Here is a 27,473-nt window from a genome sequence, read left to right as displayed (position 1 = left end):
ATCATATGAACATTTCCGTCTACAACTATCTTTTAGTGTCCATCTCTGTCTTCTACAACTTTTATTTAACTATTTTGATGATCTTTCAAATTTTGAATATAACATAGTCCCTGATAACTTAGAAATACTAGGCCCGATTCACAAAGGGAAACTAAGATTTTTGATCCAAACTTAGACCACACGACTAAGTTTATGACTTTGGGAATACACAAAGGGCATTTACATCCACACTCAGGCCGGATATCCGCCCCGAGTCCGGACTTAAAGATAGTACTCGTAAATGACCTCTGTGAATTCCCAAAGTCATAAACTTATACCTTTGGTTTAAGTTTAGACCAAACATCTAAGTATACCTATGTGAATCGGGTCCACTGTTTTCTGGCTTACAGGCTGTGTGTCACTTTTACTTGGAAGGAAACACCTCTACGAATCACTCAAACTATACCTTTGCCTTCAACCCTTTATAAGGCTCTCCTGCCTTTTGGCGATAAGTGTGCTATACAAATACGACATGTATACTTGCAATCCACGTATGCAAAACCATTCATTGATGCATCAAGGCAGACAATCAGTGCTCTATTTTTGGGATACTCATTTTACTAAAATCTCGGAAGGAGGAGGCTTGTCACCTTTTTTAAAGATTTTTAGGATCCTAAAGTCTTGTAATGATCAGAATATAGTAAACTCCGGACCACCACACATAATGACTCAGGCCCACATACACAATGTTGAATTACACCATTGTTAGTAAAAAGGAAATCTATAGACCATGAAAAGAGTGTAAGCTAGCAACATAAAGAAGAGCAGACACACATACCAAGAAAAAAAAATCATGCTAACGGCTCTAATCTATAGTGGTCAGAATGAAGAAGATCCAGTTACCAGCACTAGACTTTCCCAAAGTTATAGTACATTAATCCAATGTGCAATGTCTATTGTTGTAGTTACCTCAAAACTTGGGAAGTAAAGAAATTCACATAACTCAGTACCTGTTTATATTGTCATGCTTCTATTAATTGAACTTGATGACATTCCGCTTGTAGCAGTTACAAGTAAGAGCTTGTAGCATTATATAAGTCTTTATGGACCACAGTAATATGGCTTGTTAGTTCTTAATTTGACAGTCTCTCATAACTGCATGCCTGTCTTTAGCGACACCGTCAAATTAAAAACCAAGAAATTGGTTTATTATGGTTCTCAAACAATTATATAAGACTATGTTCCTGCTGGTCCAGAGGAAGAGAACTTTCTGCAAGCATACATATGCGCTCCTACTATTACAAAAGGAATACCAATACATTCAACAAATGAAAGTTATCACAATAAAAGTTGCTGCCCTTAAAAAAATAACACACTGTAGATAAGGGATAGAGCAAAAACTTGCAGACATCACATGTACAGGAGAGTCAAGGGCATGTTTTAACAACTGAGAATTTGAAATGTTGTGTTCACTCATTTCTGATTTCTGATTTTGTCACCCAACTCTTCATTCACAAAAAATGCCTCTGAACATTGGGTAATAAGCTTATGATATGCTACATGTTTTCCTTTGCACAACTTATTTCACCAAATGTAACTAGGAGATCCCTGCTGTATGTGTTATGATATAAACTCCCCCTCCAAAAACTAAATAGTTCACAAAGTTACAGATGCACCCATGCCTTTCTTATGAAAGGTGCTCCAAGGGCAGTTTCTCTGATAGAAAAGATGCTTTTAGACCAAACTGTAAAAAGTAATTACATTAATGAATCCAAATAAATTAACATATGACCACTGCTTAATGTTTAAGATGGGACTGTTTCATCCTTCAACTATTAACATGAATGAATTTTTAGAGACAGATAGATTGAAATATAGAAAAGTGATACATCACTGACATAAAGATATGAGTTGCTTGTTTCCAGATGCCAATACAGATTTACCTGAGATGAGACATCTTCTAAAGCCTCAGTTAAATTCTCCATCAAAGATACAGCACATGATTTGTTCTGTGATTGTGGCTCTGCTTTGTAGGTAGACATTCCAGGCATCAATCTACTTGTTTTGCTGTAAATCTGTTAAAAAGAGCAACATTTGAGAATTGACTCTTCAAGTTTATTTACAAATAGAAAGGAAAAATAAGTTTACTATCACCCAGGATGCACTTATGCTGAAACAAGATCCAGACACACAATCACTACCAAAATTACTGGGAAAGAAGCAGCAGAATACGTGCACAATGTCTAATTCTCTGATGCAGTGAACATGCACTATCACATACAATGAATTACAAAACACAATTAGAAAGTGTGAAAATCCCATGGACATCAATAAAATGGTTGAATCAAAAAATACCTTCTTTTAAATCAAATAAAAAATCCAGGCTTTAAAAAAACAAAAAACAATGTGCTAACACAAATGAAACAATATTAATGTATGTTCATGGTAAAATGGTGGCACAATGCTGACTTTGCAAAAGTGGACAAGAGCTTTCAAAACATTAAGGGCCATATTCTCAAGGAGCTATCGCCAAGTTAACTGCACTTTAGCAAAGCCAAAGTTGCGATAAATTTATCACCCCATTCACAAGCTAGTGTCAACAGCCCATAACACCAGTTTATCCACGATAGCAGCCTCTAAAAACATTGCCACAGATGGCCCCGGCAACTATCGCTAATAAGATGCAGAGTAGGCGTTCCCGTGCAAAAAGCCTTGCCAACACCACTCCGCAACATTCTCAACGACCAGCCACATCTGCGAAAAGACCACGAAACATGCGATAATGCACGTGAGCAGCAGGAAACTAACACCTGACCTGGTGTAAAGGCGGATGGCAGCCGGCACCAGAAAAGGGAGCCCAGCCCACAGCCACACCTGAAGAACAACAGATGCCATGGAGCTACTCATCATGCAGCTCGGAGTCCCAACAGGCCCACCGCCACCACCCCCAGGCCCGCCACCGCCCCCCGGACCACCACAGAGGCAGCGCAGACACAGACTGCGGACCTTCCGAAAACGCACCAGCCTCACAGACATGACACCAGAGTATGTCCTTGCCCACTACAGGCTCAAAAGGACAACCATCCTCCGCATCCTGAACATCATTGCCCACAGGCTGACAGTACCAACACAGCAGATAACCAACATCCCACCTCAGTCCTGGATGCCATCATCAGCTTGGTACCCCAGGACGTATACTTCCCCCACACTGCGCAGGACCAGCTAGAGACCAAGCAAGGCTTCTATGCCATAGCTCCATTCCCACACGTGTTGGGGGAAATTGACTGCACACATGTCCTACTTGTGCCCCCAGCCGACACTGCACACAACTAATGCAACAGAAAGCACACGCATTCCATCAATGTGCAGGCAATAGTGGACCACTAGGGACTCTTCACCAATGTCGTCGCCAACTACCCAGGCAGTGTGCATGATTTATACATCTTCCAACAGTCCATCATCAACCAGCGCTTCCAGGATGGCACCTACAGAAATGCCCTGCTCGTTGCTAAGTACCAAATGAACACACCACATACCTCAACTCCACAATCGTGCAAATCACAACTCTGGGAATGCACATGTTACAAACTCACATACAACATGCCAAACAACATGCCCAACTACCAGACACGACAGCACAACTTACTGTGGTAACCTGGGCTAGCCATGTACACAAGCCATTCCCGCTCGTATTGGGGGAAATTGACTGCACACATGTCCTACTTGGGCCCCCTGCCGATACAGCACACAACTACCGCAACAGAAAGCACACGCATTCCATCAATGTGCAGGCAATAGTGGACCACCGGGGATTCTTCACCAATGTCGTCGCCAACTACCCAGGCAGTGTGCATGATTCATACATCTTCCGACAGTCCCTCATCAACCAGCGCTTCCAGGATGGCACCTACGGAAATGCCCTGCTCGTTGGTAAGTACCAAATGAACACACCACACACCTCAACTCCACAATCGTGCAACTCACACTCTGGGAATGCAAATGTTACAAACTCACATACAACATGCCAAACAACATGCCCACCTACCAGACACGACAGCACAACTTACTGTGGTAACCTGGGCTAGCCATGTACACAAGCCATCAACGGCATGGCACCTCAGCCACACAACAGCAGATTGTGGGGAGAGGTGGGAACCAGGCATGTGCGAAGGAGGCAAGTGACCCATTAATAAGCATGTACACAATGCCAAGTGTGGCGTGGATATGCTGGCCAGACTGCAGTATGCAGACCACACACATATCCGTGTCGACACACACCGCTGGTGTATGGAGTGTAGTGGACAGTGGATGCAACCATGTCACCTCAGCCAGTGGGGAAGATCCGGGAAATGTAGCTTGTTACGTCCCCCCTCTAAGCGTGAGCGGAGTGGGCTGCACCGGCATATGCCAGGCCACTGTAGGGGTGTGCATAAAAGGCACGTAACTCTGGGCGTGGTCCTCTTCCGAAATGCCCAAAATCTCTGCCAGGGCGGCACTTCTAGCCCCGCTACGAGGTCGCCGCCGTCGCCGTGAGCGGTGTTGCCTGCGATCCTGTGGGTCTGATGCACCCCAGGCAGCTGGTTCCCGAACAAGTCTCGCACGCCCCGGCGCACCCAGCCCTCAATGCCCAGCTGCCAACACAGGCGTGTGTCGAAGAGGCCTACCACCTGCCGGTGCAAGCTCCAAGCCTGAGGCCCGCATCCTTGGCAGCCTCCTCAGACCATCACGGCCTCCGCGACACAGGCCCGCAGTACTCCTTTCTCGTTGACGTACTCCACCAGCATACACGGCAGACTAGTAGCTCACACATTTGGAACAGAGTCAAGCCCTCTACATGGCAGAGTCCATGTCAATGTACAGGCCTCATCACATACTGCATCCCCTTCTAGCTCTGTTGCCCCTGAGTGTGTGCCCTGAAAGTCTTGGTCGATATCTGTCTATACATCTGTGGCCTCTAGACTCATGGGCTGGAGGTTGTCTTCCTCTACATGTAGCTGATACTGACAAGGTGGAAAAGTGGAGTCTGTAGCATTCAACTCCGCAATTTGCCTGTTCCTGCTTGCTTCTGCCTTCTGCATCATGCCCTGGAGGGACACCTTCCACTGTCCCCCGAAACCTTCCAAGACATTCCCCTTGGACATGGACGAGTACACGCTCAGCACGAATGGACCTTCCTCAGTGCACAGCAAGTCACCATCCCGTGACGGTGTGCCTGTGCCGGCCGTTGTGCATCCGGGGCCACAAACTCTGTGCTGCTCAAGTCAGGGACCCATGATTTCCTTACCTTGTACTGCTGATTGTCTGCTCACTGTTGTGGTTTTTGCCAGCACCAACCAACCCCCGAGTGGTGGCTTACACTAACCAACACCCATCCAGCACAGGCGTCACTGGAGATGTGACCCTGGCAATATTAGCGGCCAGGCGCACGTGGCTGTAGCCAATCCCAGAAACTCACTCAAGTGTGCCTGTGTGGTCATTATATATGCATGTGGGACCGGGCCATTCCACAGTACATTGTGCTGTGCACAGCGTGCGCAACCATGTCACTGCAGGCAGTGGTGTAGACCTGGCACATGTAACCCTGTTGTATCTTCATGTGAGCGTAAGCGGGGTGGACAGGCGTACAACAGTACTGCGTAGGGGTGTGGCTCCTCCACACGTGGATCTGGGTGTGGTCCAGTTTGGGCCTTGCCAAGGATGTGGTTGATGCGTGTGTCTCTGTTGTAGTGTCTGCACTACCCGTCACGCAATCGACAATGTTGCTATGTGGCATGTCCCCGGCATGCGTGGTTGGCCGAAGGGGTACATGGGGTAGGGCATGCCCACTCGGGGTCAGGGATCACACATGCCAACTGTTGTGTGTGTCGCTATTAGCGCAGCATGAACCAAAGATGTACCCTCAACGGCATGTCGAGTTCAGCCAGGCAGGTGCTCTACATCTGTGTCAGCACTGTCCTTGCAAGGGTCCGACGCACACGTGGCCGGCCACATTCTGCGCAGCTTCATCACTGTGTTGTACTCTGGCTTGTAGACATGCGCAGACATGCATGTCAATGGTGTGCTGTAGGGGTGCATGTGATGTACTCGCGCTGCGCACACTAGTGAATGTGCTCGGGGGAGGTGCAGCCGTCAGGCTACGTAGTACACAGTGATGCAGCTCATTTGCAACATGTAGTACATGTCATACAGGAATCACTAAGTCACACATATCACACACCAATGAACCAGTGAGCCTGCCAACACATCATGCAGTATGTAGTCGTGACTCATGTCTCTCTGGACTGTCACAGGTGACCAAGGATATGCACACTGCGCTTGGATGATGACACCCCTCCGAGCCCCGAACACACAGGCCCAGAGGCAGTACAATTTGGCCCACAAACGCACCAGGGGCATCGTGGAACGCTCATTTGGCGTGTTGAAGTCAAGTTTCAGGTGCCTGGACATCACAGGTGGTAAGCTCCTGTACAGCCCAGACCTCGTGTGCAAGATGATCATTGCATGTTGTGTGTTGCACAACATATGTGTACGAGTGCCAGATGCACCGGACGATGATGATGAAGATGAGGCAGGTGGACCACACCCCACTGCAGCCGCAGCAGGAATAGCCCATAGGGACTACATCATTGACAGTTTCTTCTCTGGTTGACGTCACATTGTGTGGGTCCTTCGCAGTAATGGCACAGTACGTTGACTGCCACAGGCACTGCATGTGCTAATAAAAGCATTCTGATACACATTCCCTGCCTGCATGTCACTCATCTGTACAGGCACTTCACTCAGACAAGTGTGGGTGCGACATGTTGTGCTGTCATTTGAGGGATTTGTTGATGGATGGTGGGTGTGTCACTTCTGTGCAGTGAGGCTGTTTATGGTGTCACAGTTGTTAGGGTATCCCACTCTTCTGCGTTTCACATGTGTACAATAGCATTCCATTTTGACTGTGGCCATTTGTGGCCTACAGGTGACAACAGGGATTCATTTGTGCTCTGACATGTGCCGCCATGATGCAGGGATGCACCCTGTGACTCAAGGCCCACAACATGGTCAACATGTGCATAAGGGGGAGTCATGGCCCCTGCATTAGTCCGTGCTTTCATTCTTGTTTGGTCATGTACATGGCATGTCGGTGTGCAGAGGGTGTTGTTTGTCCCTCTGCAATGTGAGGGGGAGATGAGGTTTCACAGTGTGTCCCATGTTTGTTTCCGCATTGGCGCAGGTTACATACTGAATGCATGTCTATGTGCATTGTGGTTGTTTGTGGGGAAATGCCTATCTGATTTGGACAATGGTCATTTGTTCTGCGTCACAGCTGTGGGGTTGTGCTCGCAGGTTGTCATCTCACCGTTTGTTTACTCTGCTTTTATGTTGCATTTTCCCACCAGACGTGTTGGATTTGCAGGCCTGTGGCTGGTTTTTGCAGCTTTTTGTATCGCGCTTGGCCTCATCGCAGCTTTTGCGTTGGTGTTTTGCATTTTTGAGGTGTGGCGTTGATTTTAACGCAGCCATTTGACGCGTTATCTGGTGACTATCGCATGGTACCGCCGTGTTGTGAATACCTGGTTAACACGGCGTATTATTCCTGCGATGTTGAGGGTTTCTTTAAGTAACTTTTGCGATGGTTTTCACACGTTCTTAAGAATATACCCCTAAATGTGTAGATTACATGATGGGAGATACTGATAAAGGTGCAAATCTCTGATGGAAATTTACATAATGTATAAAACACCTCTTGCGTTCCTGATACTGTTATGCCTGCAATGTCTTCAGAAAAGTGATAGGCCTATTAATGGGAATACGGTTATATTATTATCCACGCAAAAATCCAAGAAATTCCATCAACATAAATACTGCTTTCATCTTAGCCTTTCACTGTTACAAAAATTAGTACAAAAATCAAAAAAGGGGGAGAATGGACTTGTCCTGTATAACCAGGGTCTTAATTAGCGTGGGAAACCATTGTTGTAAAAAACCCTCATATACGTACACAGGCGAACGGCGGTATATCTTGGTTCTCCGCCTCAGTGTACCGTAACAGCATGATCATAGGTTCTTTTCCTTTGTCAGTATGGGGACCTCCGCATGGAGGAAGACCAACTGGTTTGTCAGTAGGGGCCAGGAATAGAAAAAGAGGGCGTGCTCGTACTCAGATGTGTGAAGTAAAATTCCCTACATCGCTTCTCCTATGTATTTTATTCATGAGATTGTAATGTGGGAAATTAAAAACGCAGTTGTGCATATATAGACTCAGTAACTGGTCTATCGCACTGGTGTTGGTCAACATGTTTCAGCCTCGTGGGACCTCTAGAGGCTTTCGTCAGGACCGGAGTATGTTTAAGAGCTCACTGTGGCTCTTAATATAGGAGGGGGGTGTACTCACCACCCTTGAAGTCTGAGGTCAAATCTGCAGTATCTGTACCTGGAAGGAAAAGCATTTACATAATCATGTACTGGTTTCAAAACTGCTTGAAAACAGGTGGTGCTATGCTGAGACAGTAACATTTCGAAAAATCTCTAAGACACCATATTAGGGCTGAGACAGAAAAGCGTCCCTTTGGCGCATCAAGTGAAGTTAGACTAGAGTAGGTTCGTGGAGGAAAGTATGCGAGTAATGCAGTGACATTTCAGAGGGACAAGTGGGTAATGTTTGCATAATCTTCTTTTTTGACAGTGTATCGTAGGGCTAGAATATTCATGCCTCAATCTATAGTAAAGTGTAAACAACTGTCGGTGACTGTGACGCGGTCATTTGTCTTGTGTGGTGCTCACAGTGATAATAATAATGGCATCTGCTCCCTCACTTAACCGCAAAAGTGGTTAGCAATTTGTTGCATGTTGGCGGCTCAGTTATGGTGACATATCTCGAGCGCATAAGCAAAGGTGCGTTGAGTGACGCGCGGTGCTCGGTTTAGGAATTGAGTGGATAACCATTCTCTTATCATGCCTTAGTGGCGGTTACCAAAGTATTAATTTCAAAGGCTGAATTAAGGTGACATTTCTGAAGCAAAACCAAAGGCACAATTGACAAAGTGATTATTTGGTTGAATTAAAATGACATTTCTATTGCGAGTCGTAGGCCCAATTGACCCAGAGACTCAAAATGCAAAATGCTGCGCTTGATCTAGGAAGCGACCGATGTAACTCTTGAATCGATGATGTGGCAAAGCCTCATTACCTTCAGAACTTTTGTGTGCGGCTTCCTCGGGATACCAGTGAGCTAAGAGAAACCCAATTGCTGTAGGAAAAGAAGCGGGTTAGTGACTGTTTACTTACAGCTTACCGGGTCGTAGAGAACACCTCGTGGAGGCTTACCGGTTACTTAAAAGTCATTGCTTGTTCTTGCTCTGTGTGCGGTGCCCAGGATGATGCGGGCCCGTTCAGAGCCGCTTTTTATCAAGTGTGAAGGTGGAGATAGTCGAAGGACTAATGCTAGTTGCATTGGTTGGCATAGCCGGTTGGCACCCAGTCATGGGATGGCAGAAAGACTATAGTTTGTGGATTTTGAAACAATGTTACAGTGATTTTGTATGCATATTCAAAATACATAATACCTTAAAAATATAAATAAGTAACATCACGTTTATAGTGAGGTCAGGCCTTGAGCAAAGGCAAAATAATCATTGTGTCATTCAAAAATTGGGACAGAGTTTGTAATGTTCATTTTGAGAGTATGCCAGATGTCCTGTTCTGCCTAACATGATCTCCGTGTCAGGAAATATTCAGTTTGTGTCACACTGGTCACTTCTTAGCAGAACTATTGGGGGCGAGTCTCACTGTCCGGATGTTAGCTAATGGGGTGGACTCCTTAAAGGATGAATATCAGTCAAATAGTGCGTAGCGTCATTATGCTAGCGAATGCCAAGGGATATTATCGTTTAGTTCTTCTGTGTCAGTCTTAAGACGATGTACCCAACATTGTTCCTTCTCATAGAGAACTCGTTCTGCATTGTTGTTTTTGACCTGTAGGGTCTACAGGACTACCCAATTCAGGTCCTCTGGGAGGTGATTTTTGTCTATGAAGTGTTTGCTCATCTTCGTGGTCGCTTTTCTGCAGGTCACATTGCTTCTATGCTCAATAATGCGTTGCTTGATCTATCGGCAAGTCATTCCTATATATTTTAGTTCACAAGGGCACACAATCATGTACACCACATGTGTCGTATTACAGTTTGTGTGGTTGCGTAACTTCAAGTTCAAGTTGGGCAGGAGTTGTAGGTTCTTGGTTACTTTGGTTAGCTTGCATACAGAGCAGGAACCGCAGGGGTAATGTCCTACTATGGGGTCCAAGTTCCATGCTGCCGTTATGGTATCTCTTTTCGTGATGGGTCCTGGTCATGTGTGCACTAGGATATCTTTAATATTTCTGATCCTTCTGTTGGCAAATCTAGGTTTTGGCCACTTTAGTGTGTTAGATGTGAGGATCCTCTAGTTCCTAATTATGATCTTCTTCACTGTGTTAGATGATGTGTTATACGTCGTAACACAGGTCAACAGGTCCTCAGGTTCTTCGCACGGAGTGGTTTCCAGCAGGCTCTCTCTTGGCTGATTACGAGCTCTAGCAGGCTGTCTCTTGGCTGATTACGAGCTCTTTTCTGGCATTTCTTTATTGTCCTAACAGGGTAATCTCTCTTCACGAGCTTGTGTTCCAACTCCTTCGCTTGTTTCTTGTATGTAATATTCTAGTTTGCTGCAGTTTCGTTTTAAATGCAGAAATTGGCTATAGGGTAGATTGTCCCTCAGTGGGCGAGGGTGAAAGCTACTATAGGAGAGTATACTGTTCCTTGCTGTTGGTTTATAGTAGGTTTTTGTTTTTAGTGTGCCACTCTCTGTATAGATTGTGACATCCAGGAAGTCCAGTTGTTTCTTGTTTGATGTGCATGTGAATTTCAGACACTCATCCCTCGTGTTTATCCAGGTGAGGAACTCCTGTAGCGCTTCCTGAGTGTCCTCCCATATCATGATTACGTCGTCTATGTAGCGACGCCAGAGTTTCATTCCTCTGAGGAAGGGATTGGTTTGATTTTGTATATGTTGATGTTCGAAACTGCTCACGTACAGCCCAGCCACACTCGGGGCAAAAGTGCTGCCCATCGAAGTGCCATGGCATTGTCCAAATAGTGTGCCCTCGTATTCAAAATAGTTCTCAGTGAGAGCTAATCTACAGCACTCTAAAATAAAGTGTCTAAGGTGTCCTGTGGTTCCAGTCTTCAGCGAATAGGATGTCTTCCAAGGTGTCCAAGGTTTTCTGTTGTGGGAGGCTCATGTAGAGGCTTTCTACGTCAAGTCCTACTAGGAGCATTGTTTCTTCGTCATAAGTCTGCCCATCCAGTAGGTTCAGAAGGTCACGCGTGTCGGGGTTTTCTGTACCAGAACCTTCAGGAACTGATCTGCAAATTGAGATAAAGGTTCTAAAACAGATCCAATTCCTGACACTATGGAGCGTCCCGGCGGTTGGGTTCTGTTCTTATGAGTCTTGGTTAGAGAGTAAAAATAGCGTACTCTAGGTGACACCTTGGACGATATCCTATTCGCTAACATGTTGACCAACACCAGTGCGATAGACCAGTAACTGGGTCTATATACACACGACTGCATTTTTAATTTCCCACATCACAATCTCATGAATAAAATACATAGGAGAAGCGACGTAGGGAATTTTACTTCACACATCTGAGCACGAGCACGCCCTCTTTTTTTATTCCTGGCCACTACTGACAAACCAGTTGGTCTTCCTCCATGCGGAGGTCAGCATACTGACAAAGGAAAAGACCCTATGATCATGCTGTTACGATACACTGAGACGGAGAACCAAGATATACCGTCGTTCGCCTGTGTACGTATAGGAGGGTTTTTTACAATGATGGTTTCCCACGCTAATTAAGACCCTGGTTATACAGGACAAGTGGTCCATTCTCTTCCCTTTTTTGATTTTTGTACTAACCATTGGAAGCCAAATGGATCACAGCTTCTCTTTCCCTCTTCATTGATGTTTTGACTGTTACAAAAATGTCACGTGTGATCCTCAAATCAGTGTTCAACAACAGATATAATGTTACAGTGACCCTTTGACTTAGACACATGTTCTTACACATGAACACAGAACAAAAGAATAATGGGAGGTGGATACAAGTTATAAATAAACATTATTCGTTTCCGTGAAAAAAGAGGTTTTAAATGAGAAATCTATGTGCTGACATAAAATAATCAATCAATTGTCAGAAAAAAGTAAGTGTTTAGTACATCACTCCATGTAAAATAAAGTAGAATATTTACCGGCTGGTCCTCCTCCTGCTCCAAGGCTTTCTGGAGGAGACTTTCTTTTGTGCTAAGCTCCTGATGCAGACTTTCCCATTTTAGGGTCATCTGTCCTTCCAGAGAAAGTTTTTCCCCTTCAAGTCCCAGCTCCTTGGACAAAGCATCAGGTCTAATACTATCAGCAGAAGGAAACAAGGTTTGAGTATTCGTCAAAGTGAAGTTCACTAGGTTTTGGAACAGCCTGGCTTACATAGTATAATTATCATGCCATTTACAGGTTGCTCTATGATTATAAATATATAATTACAGTAGTGTAGTGGTGAATAATGGGATTGTTTACCAAAAAGAGGCTACAAGTGACATCAAACAGAGAAGAAGAACGAAGCGCATGTTGTGCATGAATTCACTAGAAATCCAGAGGTGGAAAAAGTCCATGTTATTGACAGCTACTTGTCTAAAATTGTATGTGTTATATGGCCCCTAAATCCTCTCCCCATGCACCATTCAGCTGTGTATGGATAAAGCAGTTATACTGGAGGCATGAATAACATGTCAGTATCTTATACAGACTGTCTTCCTAGTACTATGCATTTAAAATTACATATACCTGGTTTCCTGTCAATTATTATCACCATTCTCAGTCCATCTCTCAATTAAGACGCCAAAATAAAAAAGGGGTGTCCTACACTTTATAGATGCCAAAACACAAGAAAATGTCTGGCAGCCAAATGTCTTCAAATGCCAGTGGTAGAGAAGGACGAGTTACTTACCTTCGGTAACAATGTATCTGGTAGAGACACAGTCTAGCCGCAGATTCCTTAACTTAGAATATCCCCAGGCATCAGACTGGATCCGGAAAACATTCCGCAGCAGCACCTCTGCGCGTCGGGGGCAGCGCCGCACGGCTCCGCCCTGACCTCGTCCACGGATGTGACATCAGTGGAGCCATATAAGCCCCTCTCGGCGCGCTGATGTCAGTTTTCGTCGGAGAAACTTTTCCGCACCACAACGCGGAGCCACCAGCAAAAAACTGTGAAAGTACAGTGTGCGAAAAAGATGAAAAAGAAAAGAAAGTGAATGGTGAAAAACAGCACCATAAAGTACAGTGCGAAACACTGTATACTTAAAAATAATGAAAGAAAGAGCAGAGCAACACTCTGAGAAGCAACCCTACAAAAGCGGAGGCTAAACCCTCCCATGAGGCAGAAAAGATGTGAAAAACATCAGGACAGACGACAGGAAGTCTGCAACCATAACATATAACTGTGAAGGGCAACAAGTCCGGAACACAGGAGCATTGACAATCCACCAGAAGTCAATACCAGAAAGGGACGTTGTATCCCCTGTAAGGGAGTTATAGACTGAGGCAGAGCCAGTCGATTTCAAACCAATGGACTGCAGGTGAGGAAAGAGACCACAAGGCCAATTGAGAAAGGGGAGGAGAGGGGGGTAACGAGAACAGACCTCACACCGGACGACCCAGGGCATTAGGATGTAAAAGGACATATAACACATGAGCATACCACCCAAGCACGAGAAAAGGTGCAGCAGAGCAAGTAAAACAGAATAAAGCATCCTGTCTAGGCGTGAAGTGAAAACATCACCCCACAGGAAGACAAAGCCACCCGAAGGAAGACGAATGCCGGAAACCCATCCTGAAAAGCTCCTCGCAGAACGGGGAGGATGGGCGGGTGTTAAGGAATCTGTGGCTAGACTGTGTCTCTACCAGATACATCGTTACTGAAGGTAAGTAACTCGTCCATCTGACAGAGACATCTAGCTGCAGATTCCTTAACTTAGAATAGATACCAAAGCCATCCCCATAGAGGAGGCGGGTCTGCGAGCAAACCCACCAAGTCCCAGAAGAACTTAGCCGTCAACAAAGTGACTAAACACAGTGGGGACAGCATTGCCAACGCAACCAACACCAGACCATGAAGCTCTGAAAAGAGCGGAAAACAATGAGAGGCAAAGGCATCGCGAACAGTTAAAGAACAGCTCAAAAACCCCCGGATGTACACCGGGGTGAGAGAAAGAAGCACAGAACCAGAAATGTCGGTGCGGAAGTGAGAGTGAATGGCTTCGTAAAGAAGATGAACTTAACCTAGGTCCGAAGGATCCACAGGAGCAGATGTGTGGACCGGAAGCAAGACCCAGAGAGAGAAAAACACGGTATGACAGAGTCAGCACATACCGGTCGAGTGTGCACAACAGTGGAAAAAAGCAGTGCTGAACCTGCACCAGGTAAGATACATGGAACAGCAGTGACTGGATGCTGACCCATGGCCAGAAAGTGCCGGCATTACCAGAACACAAGACACTCTAGTACGCAGTCGCTCTATCACAAAGACATGTGAGAGGGCAGACATCAACAAGCAGAAGCACCCACAACAGAACCACAGTAAGACAGGTAGTCATGTGCAAGACAGGAGTACACAGAAGCATACAGTGTGGATGCCAGAACCACACCAAGTATAGGGAAATCCCCCTGCAGGGTAGTGTGAGCAGCCCAGATGGGAAGTACGCATCACGAGGTAGGCAACCGGCAAAAAGGGGCCTCCAGCAAGCCGGACACACACACAGGAGCTCGCACCATGAGCAGACCTGAGGGAAGACCACAGACACTGCAGCAAGGAATGTTTCCTGCGCGACACCGTTGTGGGAAGAGCACAGAGTAGACATAAATGAAGAAAGATACACATCCAAAAAGGATGTGTTGCATAAAACAAGACAAGGGTACGCCATAAGTACCAACAGTCATGTTGAAGCAGAGTTGGACAGGACAATGGCCAGATCCATAAGCGACATCAACCACACGTCCGAGAGGAGCCACGGTCCCCCGCTAGACCTATGAGGAGATGTAGCAGGACACGAAAGTGGAAACAGTCAGGACCAAGGTAATGGTGGAAGGACCCAAGAAAGCGAGTATCCTGAAGAGAACACTCCCCCTGACAGTGTTACAGCAGGAACCCAAAGCAGAAGCGTGGAAAACACCTGCGCGGAAGGCAGCAGGGAAATAGGAAAAAACTCCTGTTTGGGAAGTGCCCAGAAAATGAGGGAACAAGGCAGTGTACAGCATAGACGTCCGTGGCGAAGATGCCACAGCGTATAGAGAAGCCCAGTGTGAGAAAGTGCCATCTTTCTTGCATGGTATGCCCCCACTTTTTGCTGAATTGCTGAATGTACTTTGACACAAATTGGCATAGCCTGGCCACATGTCAGCCCCAGGTAAATGGTACCCTAGGTACCCAGGGCCTTGTGACCCGGGAAGGCTTCTAAGGGCTGCAGCACTCATTGTGCCACCCTTAGGGGCCCTGTACCCTTACACACACACACTGCCCTTGCAGGCTGAGTGTCTGGGTACAAGACAAAACAAAGAGTCGACATGGCACACATCCCTGGGTGCCATGCCCGCCACCTACACTGCCATGGCATACATCAGCCACCCCTCTAGCTGGGTGCCCTATGCCAATGGTGTGGGCAAAGGAGCAGGAGCCCTGTGCCCCTACAGTACCCAGGTCCATTCCTGGGCACTGTAAGTGCAGTGCTGCCATTTAAGAGTATATGGTGCTGGGAGCTCGTCAAACGCGAACTCCACAACACCATAATGGCAACACTGATGATTGGTATCAAACTTCTCAGCATATTAAACCCACACTGATGCCAGTGTGGGATTTAATGTACCAAGCACCCCAGAGGGCATCTTAGAGATGCCCCCTGAAACCTAACCTACAATCCACATCTGTGCTGAGGCTGCCTAGGCTGCCACACAGCAGACATGTTGCTGGACCCCTGGGTAGGAGAGCCCCTGCTCTCCTGGGTCTGCAACAATGCACATCCTGGGCGAGGTGCTAAATCTCCTCCCCCAGGATGGGCAGGGGGAAGCTTCAAAGGCATACCGCCTCTGTGAGCTTCCCCAGGCCACTGCAACCCCCCCACTCTGGCGGGAAGCTTGGCCGGAAACCCCAAATAAGGACAGGGGATGTGCCCGCCTGCCAACCCCACCCGTCAGGTGGGGGAGGCGAGGTGAAGCACATCTCCGGGCTCTCGCCATCTTGAAGATGGGAAGCCCTGCCCAATCAGGACTAGGCTACTGCCCCCTCCAACCGGAGAGAGGCAGGATAGGGGGTGTACCCACCCCAGGACAGGGACCCATTGGTCCCTGCCCTTCACCTACCTGTAACACCCCTAAATCTAGTATTTAGGGGCACCCTGAACCTTCCTTCCCCAGATTCCAGATTCCAAAATCCGAAGAAGAGCTAGAAGAAAGAAGACCTGCCCTGCAGCTGCTAAGAAGAGGAAGACACCAACTGCTTTGGCCCCAGCTCTACCGGCCTGTCGACCCTCGAACCTGCACCTGCTCCAACCCGGCATCTCTTGTGGCCAGCAACCACACAAACCCCGGAGGACCTGGCTACCTTTTGACTCTAAGCCCCCTGGGACTCCCATGAGTAGAGGCTCTACTCAAAAACTACTTCTAATCCCTGGCAGCAGCCAGGAACCGCGAACCCAGCACATTCTGCACTCGCCAAGCATGGCCTGTGCTGAAGTGAACAAAGACCACGAGGATGACCCCACGGCGACTGTGACCCCGAGTCCGGCACCCAAGGACCTCCCTCGACACTCCTGAAGAAGCCTGCAGCCTCAGAACCAGGTGCCCCCCAACCGCGATCAACATAGGGTAAGATTTCCCGACACCAAAAGGCACCCCTGCAGCCGGAACCCCGCGGCCCCCTGTGCCCAATCCCGGGGTACCTACCTATCCTACAACTACCCAACTTACCTCTCAAAGTGGTGGTGGCACCTGAAGAATTTTCGTCCCCGAGCTTGCAGTCTTTTTCTAAACCGGAGATTTCCCATTGAAATCATTTGAGCGCCTGAAGGCTCAAAAGCACCCTGCAGCCAGCCGCCCGAGTGGCCCTGGCAATGTAACCTCTACACCTATCTACTTCCCCACTTGCCCTGAGTAAGTGACCAGGAGCCCAGCTCCCACAGCCGCGTAGCCTGCTAGTCAGCAGACACCAACCAAGGCCCCCCTAGCTCTCGTAGGATAACATTGGGCCTAACACTCTCTGCACCCGGCCGCCCTTGTGCCGCTGAGGGTGAACGAACTGTACCTACCTGACCCTGGGAGACCCCTGAGTCTATGCCCAGAACCTTAACTCTGCCAGTCGAGTACTTACCTTTAAACCGATAACTCAAAGTTCTCCATAGGGTAACATTGACTAGCTTTTCGAGAAATTTCTTCTAAGCGTGGACTTTTCAAAACTTTAAATATTCACCAAAAATCAGCCGAGTAACGAAAACGAAAATACTCACCTGCTCTTAGGTGAGCTCCCAGTGCTGGATCTTGGTGCCCAACTGTACTTACCAGTAACCCAATTTTCTCCCATAGGAAACCATTGACTGTTTTTCTGTGAAATGTCTTTTGTCAATTTCTGCAAATGTTAAATATTCTTTAAAAATCGTATAATATCTGAAAACGTAATTACTTACCTGTTTCGGATAAAGGTCCCAGTACTGAGTCTAGGCACCCGGTACTGGATTACAAAAGTAACAAGAACGTACTATACCTGCAACTTGAATTTTCTGCCATAGGGAATCATTGACTGTTTTCTATGAAATATTTTCTAAGTGTCAACTTTTAAAATAGCAAAATATTGTCTAAAAATCATCACAGTAATTAAGTCGACTTTTATCACTTGATTCCAAGTACTGACCTAGGACTAAATCTAGGATCCAGTCCTGGAATTCCAAAAGTAATCCTAAAAGTAATCTGTGGCAAATAACTTGAAACTTTCATTGAACTCAATGCATTATTGTGTTTAGAATTGTGTTGCCTATTGCAACCACTCGTAACGTTCTACAAAATTCAATTGCATATTGCAAAAGTATTTATATAAAGCATCTCATTCTGAGAAAGTATATTTTAATACCTATTGTTGGTTCTACCAACAGCCTTACCCAGTCACCAACACTGACAGTGTCACCACTAATCATCCCATGGCCATAGTGACATTAGGCTGGGGGGGGGGGGTTACTGGCCTGAAACAGGTAGTGGTCTCTTCAAAGTTGCCAGCTGCATGTCTGCTTGGAAATGATTTGGAAACCTCAGCCTGGGCTGAGGTTGAGCTAAAGGCCCATGCAGCCATGCTGGGCATCCCTGAATTGGTGTGTGTGCAAACAAGAGCACAGAGCAAGAGGAAGGGTGAGAAAGTAGGTCTGGAGCCTGAAATAATGGCCCAACCAACCAAGAGAAAAGGTAAGAAGACTGGGGAAGCTTCAGTACAGCAAAACATTCAGGACCCCTCTCTACAGGGAGGGGATTTGGATACCCCTGAGGGAACTGAGTCGAGGGAACTGAGTCCATGGAGCTTGACCCTTACCAGGTTGAACTCTTGGGCCCAGGGGGGCTCTCTAGGGAAGAGCTGTGCCAGGGCCAGCAAGACTGTCTCACTCTTAAAAGCCTGAGGCAGCCAGCTGTTTCAGAAGCAAAGGGAGATGTCAGTGGTACCCACAGCGCTTATTGGGAAGAGGGATTACTGTATGCTGAGGCAAGAAAGCCCACTTATGGAGCCACCAGGAGGGTGGTAGTGCCACAGAAATACAGGGAGTTCCTCCTAACTATGGCTCATGACATCCCCCTAGCCAAACATCTGGGGTATTTCAAAACTTGGGAAAGGCTAGTGAGCCACTTTTACTGGCACCAGATGTACCAAAAGGTGAAGGAGTTTGTCAGCTCCTGTGTTACCTGTCAAGCCAGTGGCAAGACAGGTGGCCACCCAAAGGCCCCCCTCATCCCACTACCAGTGGTGGGGGTACCCTTTGAAAGGGTAGGATTGGACATTGAGGGTCCACTTGAACCTCCCACAGCCTCAGGGAACAAATGTATTCTAGTAGTAGGGGATCATGCTACTAGGTACCCTGAAGCAATTCCACTTAGGACTACTACAGCTACTGCAGTAGCCAAAACCCTCCTGGGTGTCACCACCAGGGTAGGGTTTCCTAAGGAGGTGGTTTCAGACAGAGGTTCCAACTTCATATCTGCTTACCTGACACACATGTGGAAGGAGTGTGGAGTGCAGTACAAGTTTACTACACCCTACCACCCACAAACCAATGGCCTTGTTAAGAGATTCAACAAGATTTTTGAAAGGTATGATCATGGGTCACCCTGAAAAACTCAAAAGGAGATGGGATGTCCTGTTACCATGCCTGCTTTTCGCTTACAGGGATGTACCACAGAAGGGAGTAGGTTTCTCACCCTTTAAGCTTCTGTTTGGTCATCCTGTAAGGGGACCACTTTGTCTTGTAAAAGAGGGCTGGGAGAGGCCTCTTAAAAAGCCCAAACAAGACATAGTGGACTATGTGCTTGGCTTAAGGTCCAGAATGGCTGAGTACATGGAAAAAGCATCCAAGAACCTTGAGGCCAGCCAGGAGCTCCAGAATCACTGGTATGACCAAAAAGCTGCACTGGTTGAATTTCAACCTGGGCAACAGGTGTGGGTTTTGGAGCCAGTGGCACCAAGGGCCCTCCAAGGTAAATGGAGTGGCCCTTACCCTATCCTAGAAAGAAAGAGTGAGGTCACCTATTTAGTTGACCTGGGCACCAGCAGGACAGCCAAAAAGGGTTAGCCATGTGAACCGCCTTAAGCTCTACAATGACAGGGCAGACATCACCATGCTGATGGTGACTGATGAGGAACAGGAAGCAGAGAGTGAACCTCTTCCTGATCTCCTCTCCTACAGCCCACAAGATGGGTCATTAGATGGTGTCATCTTTTCAGACACCCTCTCTGCCCAACAGCAGACTGACTGCAAGCAAGTCTTGCAGTAGTATGCTAGCCTCTTTTCCCTGACTCCTGGTCTGACAAACTGGTGTACCCATGATGTGGACACTGGTGACAGTGCACCTATCAAGAACAAAAACAAGCGACAGTCAGACCAAGTCAAGGAAAGCATCAAAGCTGAGGTCAGCAAGATGCTGCAGTAAGGGGTCATTGAACCCTCTGAGAGCCCCTGGGCTAGCCCAGTGGTTCTGGTCCCCAAACCTCATCAACAAGGTGAAAAGAGAGAGATGAGGATCTGTGTGGACTATAGAGGGCTCAACTCTGTCACCAAGATAGATGCTCACCCTATTCCAAGAGCAGATGAGCTTATAGATAAATTAGGGGCAGCCCAATTCCTCAGTACCTTTGACTTAACTGCAGGGTACTGGCAGATTGGCATGGCCCCAGGAGCAAAAGTAAAGACAGCATTCTCTACCCCTGATGGGCATTATCAGTCTACTGTAATGCCCTTTGGGCTAAACAATGTCCCTGCCACCTTCCAGAGGTTGGTGAACCATGTCCTGGCTGGGCTGGAATCCTTTAGTGCAGCTTATCTTGATGAAATTGCTGTCTTCCACCTGGAAGGATCACCTGATCCACCTTGGTAAGGTTTTAAAGGCTCTGCAAAATGCAGGTCTCACTATCAAGGCATCCAAATGCCAGATAGGGCAGGGCACTGTGGTGTACTTGGGCCACCTTGTAGGTGGAGGCCAAGTACAACCCTTACAACCCAAGATCCAGTCCATCCTGGACTGGATAGCTCCAACAACCAAGAACCAGCTCAGGGCATTCCTTGGCTTGACTGGGTACTACAGGAGGTTTGTGAAGGGATATGGGTCCATTGTGAACCCCCTCACAGAACTCACCTCCAAGAAGATGTCCAAGAAGGTTAACTGGACAATTAGTTGCCAAAAGGCTTTTGACACCCTGAAAGAAGCAATGTGCTCAGCACCAATTCTAAAAGCTCGAGATTATGCCAAGCAGTTCATAGTGCAGACTGATGCCTCTGAGCTAGGGATAGGAGCGGTCCTATCCCAGACCAATGATGAAGGCCAAGACCAACCTGTTGCTTTTATAAGCAGGAGGCTACTCCCCAGAGAACGGCGTTGGAGTGCCATTGAGAGGGAGGCCTTTGCTGTGGTTTGGTCCCTGAAGAAGGTGAGGCCATACTTGTTTGGTACTCACTTCCTGTTTCAAACTGACCACAGACCTCTCAGATGGCTAATGCAGATGAAAGGGGAAAATCCAAAACTACTAAGGTGGTCCATCTCCCTATGGGGAATGGACTTTGAAGTGGAACAGAGACCAGGGACTGCCCATGCCAATACAGATGCACTTTCCAGGTTCTTCCACTTAGACAATTAAGACTCCATAGGGCAAGGTTAGTCTCATCACCTTTCGTTTGGGCGGGGGGGGGGGGGGGGGGGGAGTTGTGTGAGAAAGTGCCATCTTTCTTGCATGGTATTCCCCCACTTTTTGCTGAATTGCTGAATGTACTTTGACTGAGTGTGCCCTGGACTCCTGCCAATCAGGTACCCAGGGCATATGTTCCTTCCCTAAAACACAAAAACCAAATTGGCAAAGCCTGGCCACATGTCAGCCCCTGGTAAATGGTACCCTAGGTACCCAGGGCCTTGTGACCAGGGAAGGCCTCTAAGGGCTGCAGCACTCATTGTGCCACCCTTAGAGACCCTGTACCCTTACACACACTGCCCTTTCAGGCTGAGTGTCTGGGTACAAGACAAAACAAAGAGTCTACATGGCACACATCCCTGTGTGCCATGCCCACCACCTACACTGCCATGGCATACATCAGCCACCCCTCTAGCTGGGTGCCCTATGCCAATGGTGTGGGCACAGGAGCAGGAGCCCTGTGCCCCTACAGTACCCAGGTCCATTTCTGGGTACTGTAAGTGCAGTGCTGCCATTTAAGAGTATATGGTGCTGGGAGCTCGTCAAACACGAACTCCACAGCACCATAATGGCAACACTGAAGACTGAGAAGTTTGGTATCAAAGTTCTCAGCACATAAAACCCACACTGATGCCAGTGTGGGATTTAATGTACCAAGCACCCCAGAGGGCATCTTAGAGATGCCCCCTGAAACCTAACCTACAGTCCACGTCTGTGCTGAGGCTACCTAGGCTGCCACACAGCAGACATGTTGCTGGACCCCTGGGTAGGAGAGCCCCTGCTCTCCTGGGTCTGCAACAAATGCACATCCTGGGCGAGGTGCTAAATTTCCTCCCCCAGGATGGGCAGGGGGAAGCTTCAAATGCATGCCGCCTCTGTGAGCTTCCCCAGGCCACTGCAGCCCCCCACTCTGGCAGGAAGCTTGGCCGGAAACCCCAAATAAGGACAGGGGATGTGCCCGCCTGCCAACCCCACCCGTCAGGTGGGGGAGGCGAGGTGAAGCACATCTCCGGGCTCTCGCCATCTTGAAGATGGGAAGCCCTGCCCAATCAGGACTACGCTACTGCCCCCCTTCTGACAGGAGAGAGTCAGGATAGGAGGTGTACCCACCCCAGGACAGGGACCCATTGGTCCCTGCCCTTCACCTACCTGTAACGCCCCTAAATCTAGTATTTAGTGGCACCCTGAACCTTCCTTCACCAGATTCCAGATTCCAAAATCCGAAGAAGAGCTAGAAGAAAGAAGACCTGCGCTGCAGCTGCTAAGAGGAGGAAGACACCAACTGCTTTGGCCCCAGCCCTACCGGCCTGTCGACCCTCGAACCTGCTCCTGCTCCAACCCGGCATCTCTTGTGGCCAGCAACCTCACAAACCCCAGAGCACCTGGCTACCTTTTGACTCTAAGCCCCCTGGGACTACCATGAGTAGAGGCTCTACTCAAAAACTACTTCTAATACCTGGCAGCAGCCCGGAACCGCGAACCCAGCACACTCTGCACTCGCCAAGCCTGGCCTGTGCCGGAGTGAACAAAGACCACGAGGATGACCCCACGGCGACTGTGACCCCGAGTCCGGCACCCAAGGACATCCCTCAACACTCCTGAAGAAGCCTGCAGCCTCAGAACCAGGTGCCCCTCCAACCGCGATCAACAGAGGGTTAGATTTCCCGACACCAAAAGGCACCCCTGCACCCGGCGCCCCGCGGCCCCCTGTGCCCAATCCCGGGGTACCTACCTATCCTACAACTATCCAACTTACCTCTCGAAGTGGTGGTGGCACCTGAAGAATCTTCGTCCCCGAGCTTGCAGTCTTTTCCTAAACCGGAGATTTCCCATTGAAATCAATTGAGCGCCGGAAGGCTCAAAAGCACCCTGCACCCAGCTGCCCGAGTGGCCCTGGCAGTGCAACCTCTACACCTATCTACTTTCCCACTTGCCCTGAGTAAGTGACCAGGAGCCCAGCTCCCACAACCGCGTGGCCTGCTAGTCAGCAGCCACCAACCAAGGCCCCCCTACCTCTCATAGGATAACATTGGGCCTAACTCTCTCTGCACCCGGCCACCATTGTGCCGCTGAGGGTGAACCAACTGTACCTACCTGACCCTGGGAGACCCCTGAGTCTATCCCCAGAACCTTAACTCTGCCAGTCGAGTACTTACCTTTAAACCTATAACTCAATGTTCTCCATAAAGTAACATTGACTGGCTTTTTCTGAAATTTCTTCCTAGTGTGGACTTTTCAAAACTTAAAATATTCACCAAAAATCAGCCGAGTAACGAAAACGAAAATACTCACCTGCTCTTTGGTGAGCTCCCAGTGCTGGATCTTGGCGCCCAACTGTACTTACCAGTAACCCAATTTTCTCCCATAGGAAACCATTGACTGTTTTTCTGTGAAATTTCTTTTGTCAATTTCTGCAAATGTTAAATATTCTTAAAAAATCGTATAATATCTGAAAACGTAATTACTTACCTGTTTCGGATAAAGGTCCCAGTACTGAGTCTAGGCACCCAGTACTGGATTACAAAAGTAACAAGAACGTACTATACCTGCAACTTGAATTTTCTACCATAGGGAATCATTGACTGTTTTCTGTGAAATATTTTCTAAGTGTCAACTTTTAAAATAGCAAAATATTGTCTAAAAATCATCACAGTAATTAAGTCGACTTTTATCACTTGATTCGAAGTACTGACCCAGGACTGAATCTAGGATCCAGTCCTGGAATTCCAAAAGTAATCCTAAAAGTAATCTGTGGCAAATAACTTGAAACTTCCATTGAACTCAATGCATTATTGTGTTTAGAATTGTGTTACCTATTGCAACCACTTGTAACGTTCTACAAAAGTCAATTGCATATTGCAAAAGTATTTATATAAAGCATCTCATTCTGAGAAAGTATATTTTAATACCTATTGTTAGTTCTAAAATAAAACAAGCATATATTTTTCATATATAAACCATTGGCCTAGAGTTCAGTTATTGAGTGTGGGAGACCATTTGCTGGCTGAGTGTGTGCAACAAATGCTTTACACTGTCCTCTGATACTGCCTTACTGCTTGACCAAGCTACCACTTTAGAGAGTAAGGTTATATCTAACTTTAGCCTCTGCCAAACCTCTGGGGACTGTGGACTCTGTACACCCTGTACCTATTTGGGAACAGTATATACAGAGCCACTTTCTCACACCCAGGACAAGAAAGGACTACCCATTACGGCGGAGAAAGGAAGGTAGAACCAGTCACCACAGAAGCAGAAGAAAGAACGCAGGCACCATATGATAGCGAACATACCAGGGTGCCCCCACACTACGTGCAAACACCGAAGAATTGTGCCGCGCAGCGGCTCCGCCCTTTGCACTATATGATGGCGGAAAAACTGTGCCAGAACGAAACAGAACAAGAGGTTCCAAGGGACATTGGTTGGCGAAAAGAAGAGCTGCCACATGGACAAAGGGGAACCTGAAAAACACCCCTGGAAACGGCAGGCGAGTCAGAGCCTCATGGTACGGACAACCGTAGACCCCAACTGTAACTGAAAGTGCAATAGAGCGACGCCAACGTGTGGGTGGCATAGCAGCAGAAAGAGAGGACAGCTAATCCACAGAAGAACCTTTGTGAGGAAGACTCCATAGGAGTGTACTAAGCCTTCCTTGTAGGAAGGTAGCTACATAATAGTCAGCAAATACCCCACATAGGGTAAGTCTTAGACCCTGTGAGGGGGGTCCTCTTGGGATAAGGTCACAGTCAGTGGACCGAATGGAGGGCAGAACCAGCTGACCGGCTGTACTGAACAAAGTCAAAGAGGGCGGAACAACCGCCTACACCAACCGGGTACTACGTTAAGAACCCAGGACTCAAAACAAACAAGGCGACATCGCCTATGCAGAAAAACTAAGCCGCAAGGCCAGAAAGGCACGGTAGATCAGACATGAGGGGGGAGTCCGCTGAATCAGCGTGGCAGTCAAAAAGGTCCACGCCATTGAATGGCAGATCCCGAAGACCATCCCGAACATTATCTGGAAAACAACTGTTGCGCAGCCATGCGTGGCGGCACAAAGCAACCACCCAGGCTAGTGCCCAACCCACAGAGTCAGTGGCATCAAGGGACGATGGAAGGGAAAATTGCACCATTTCCCTGCCATCAAGAAAAAGGCGATGTAAGTCAGCCCGGGGACCTTCTGGGAGAGAAGGAAGAAGGAGCTCAACTAAGTATCAAAGGGCAAAGGAAGCTCGTGCGAATACGCAAGACCTGTTTAATGCACGGATGCCCGCACTAGGAGGTAACAACGGTAAAGTGGTGGTAGGCTGCAAGTCAAAAGCCGCCTGGACAACCAGACCCTGAGCTCTAGGGTGAAGGGACAGGCAAAGAGGATCATCCAGGGCCGGACGATGCAGGCGAGCAATGGCCCGATCAACAGGGTCACCAGAGGATGGCCGTGCCCAGGTACTAAGCAAGATGTCAAACAAAGACCCACCAAGTGGCAGCCAAGGCTCCACCTCAACAGGCTCCATGTGGAGGAGATCCAGTAAAGGATCAGAGGGCAGGGAAACCGCAGGGGGCTGAAAACAAAGAATATCTGCCGCCCTGCGAATAGCCCGTGCGAAAGCTGCACTAGCCTCAGTCGCCATTCTGGGGGAGCGACAACAAACCTTCGGTAGGAGACGGCTGGAGACTAACCCGTGCACTAGAGAGTAAAAGTGGAGGAGCCTGAGGTTGATTCGAAGGCCACGGAACGCTAGGTACCTGCACCAAGGGGCATCTAAAGGACCTCGGGCACGGGGAGTCCAGAGGGACGTCAACCTCCTGTAATAGAGGAGGCGTAGGCACCGGCACCGGCGTCGACCGACGCCAAGACAGCATCATATTGATGTTGAGAATCTCCAGAGGGGACTTGGCCTGGGTGCGGTCCGACGGCAATCCAAACTCTAAATGCGGGGAGGAAAGAGGTCGACAGGGTGTTGAACCCGGTACCGCATCCGACTTCAGCGCAGGAAGCCGTGCAGGGCTATGCGGTGACTGGACGGGTGGGCTGGACGGACGACTGGGACGGCCCTTCGGGCCGTGTCCCGTCGATGTCGTATCGACTCCAGAACCGGAGTCGGTGCACGCAGCCGGCGCCGAGGACGAATCCGCCGGCGAAGACCCGACATGAGTGCCCTCCACCTTTGTGGGACCCGAAGGCGCACCAGGGAGAGGGGATGACCCAAAGGAAGAGTGGAGGGCCTTTAAATAAGCCTCCATTTGGGCACATGTCGCTCCAACCTCCAGGAAGGGAGGGTATGGGGGAGATGACTGCTGGGCGCCGGTGCCTGCCAAAGACCGAGAGCAACAGGCCCTAGCATCACGTTTACGGGAGGACGACCTCCGCGACTTATGTTTGTACATACCCATCTCCGAACGATGTCCGTGGGGATGACCTAGTGAGCTGGCCCGATCCGAGAGGGAGATCGGCGGCGCAAAGGTGCAGGACCGGACAGCCATGCAGCCTGCAACTTCATACAACGCTCCCTTAAGAACTTAGGTTTCATCTATTGACAGGTGTCACACTCTTCGGAGTCGTGGTGCACTCCCAGGCACCACATACAAATGGCGTGCGGGTCTGTGACAGACATCTGGCGCGCACAGGTCTCACACGATTTAAAGCCCGAAGGCATTGCACACTGTTCCGTGATGCCGAAGGCGTTGAGAAGGCCCGAAAAACAGGCAAAGGAACTGCTGGTTTTCCAGGATCCGCATTGGGACGCGGAAAAGAAGAAAAACTGACATGAGCGCGCTGGGAGGGGCTTATATGGCTCCACTGATGTCATGTCCATGGACGACGTCAGGGCGGAGCCGTGCGGCGCCGACCCAGGCGCGCAGAGGTTCTGCTGCGGGAAGTTTTTCGGATAGATGTCTCTATCAGATAGAAGGTGCTCTTTAGTCACAAAAGGGTGACACCAGCATTTGTTCACTGTTATGAACTGAGAGCAGCGAATAACCAAGTTTCACATTATAGAA

General features: G+C 48.3%; 1 protein-coding gene across 1 annotated transcript in view; it reads right to left on the bottom strand.

The window, feature by feature from the left end:
- The window catches only part of SYNE1 (spectrin repeat containing nuclear envelope protein 1), a 1,959,630-nt gene that overhangs the window by 536,556 nt on the left and 1,395,601 nt on the right, over positions 1 to 27,473 (bottom strand). Inside the window, exons 100-101 of the mRNA XM_085611789.1 lie at positions 12,253 to 12,409; positions 1,923 to 2,054 (exon numbers count right to left, since the gene is read on the bottom strand). Of these exons, the coding sequence (XP_085467915.1) occupies positions 1,923 to 2,054; positions 12,253 to 12,409 (289 nt within the window). The remainder of the gene's footprint in view (positions 1 to 1,922; positions 2,055 to 12,252; positions 12,410 to 27,473) is intronic.

The sequence above is a fragment of the Triturus cristatus genome, chromosome 6, assembly GCF_964204655.1.
Source record: "Triturus cristatus chromosome 6, aTriCri1.1, whole genome shotgun sequence".
Lineage (NCBI taxonomy): Eukaryota > Metazoa > Chordata > Amphibia > Caudata > Salamandridae > Triturus > Triturus cristatus.
This window is presented reverse-complemented; position numbering and strand designations above follow the sequence as displayed.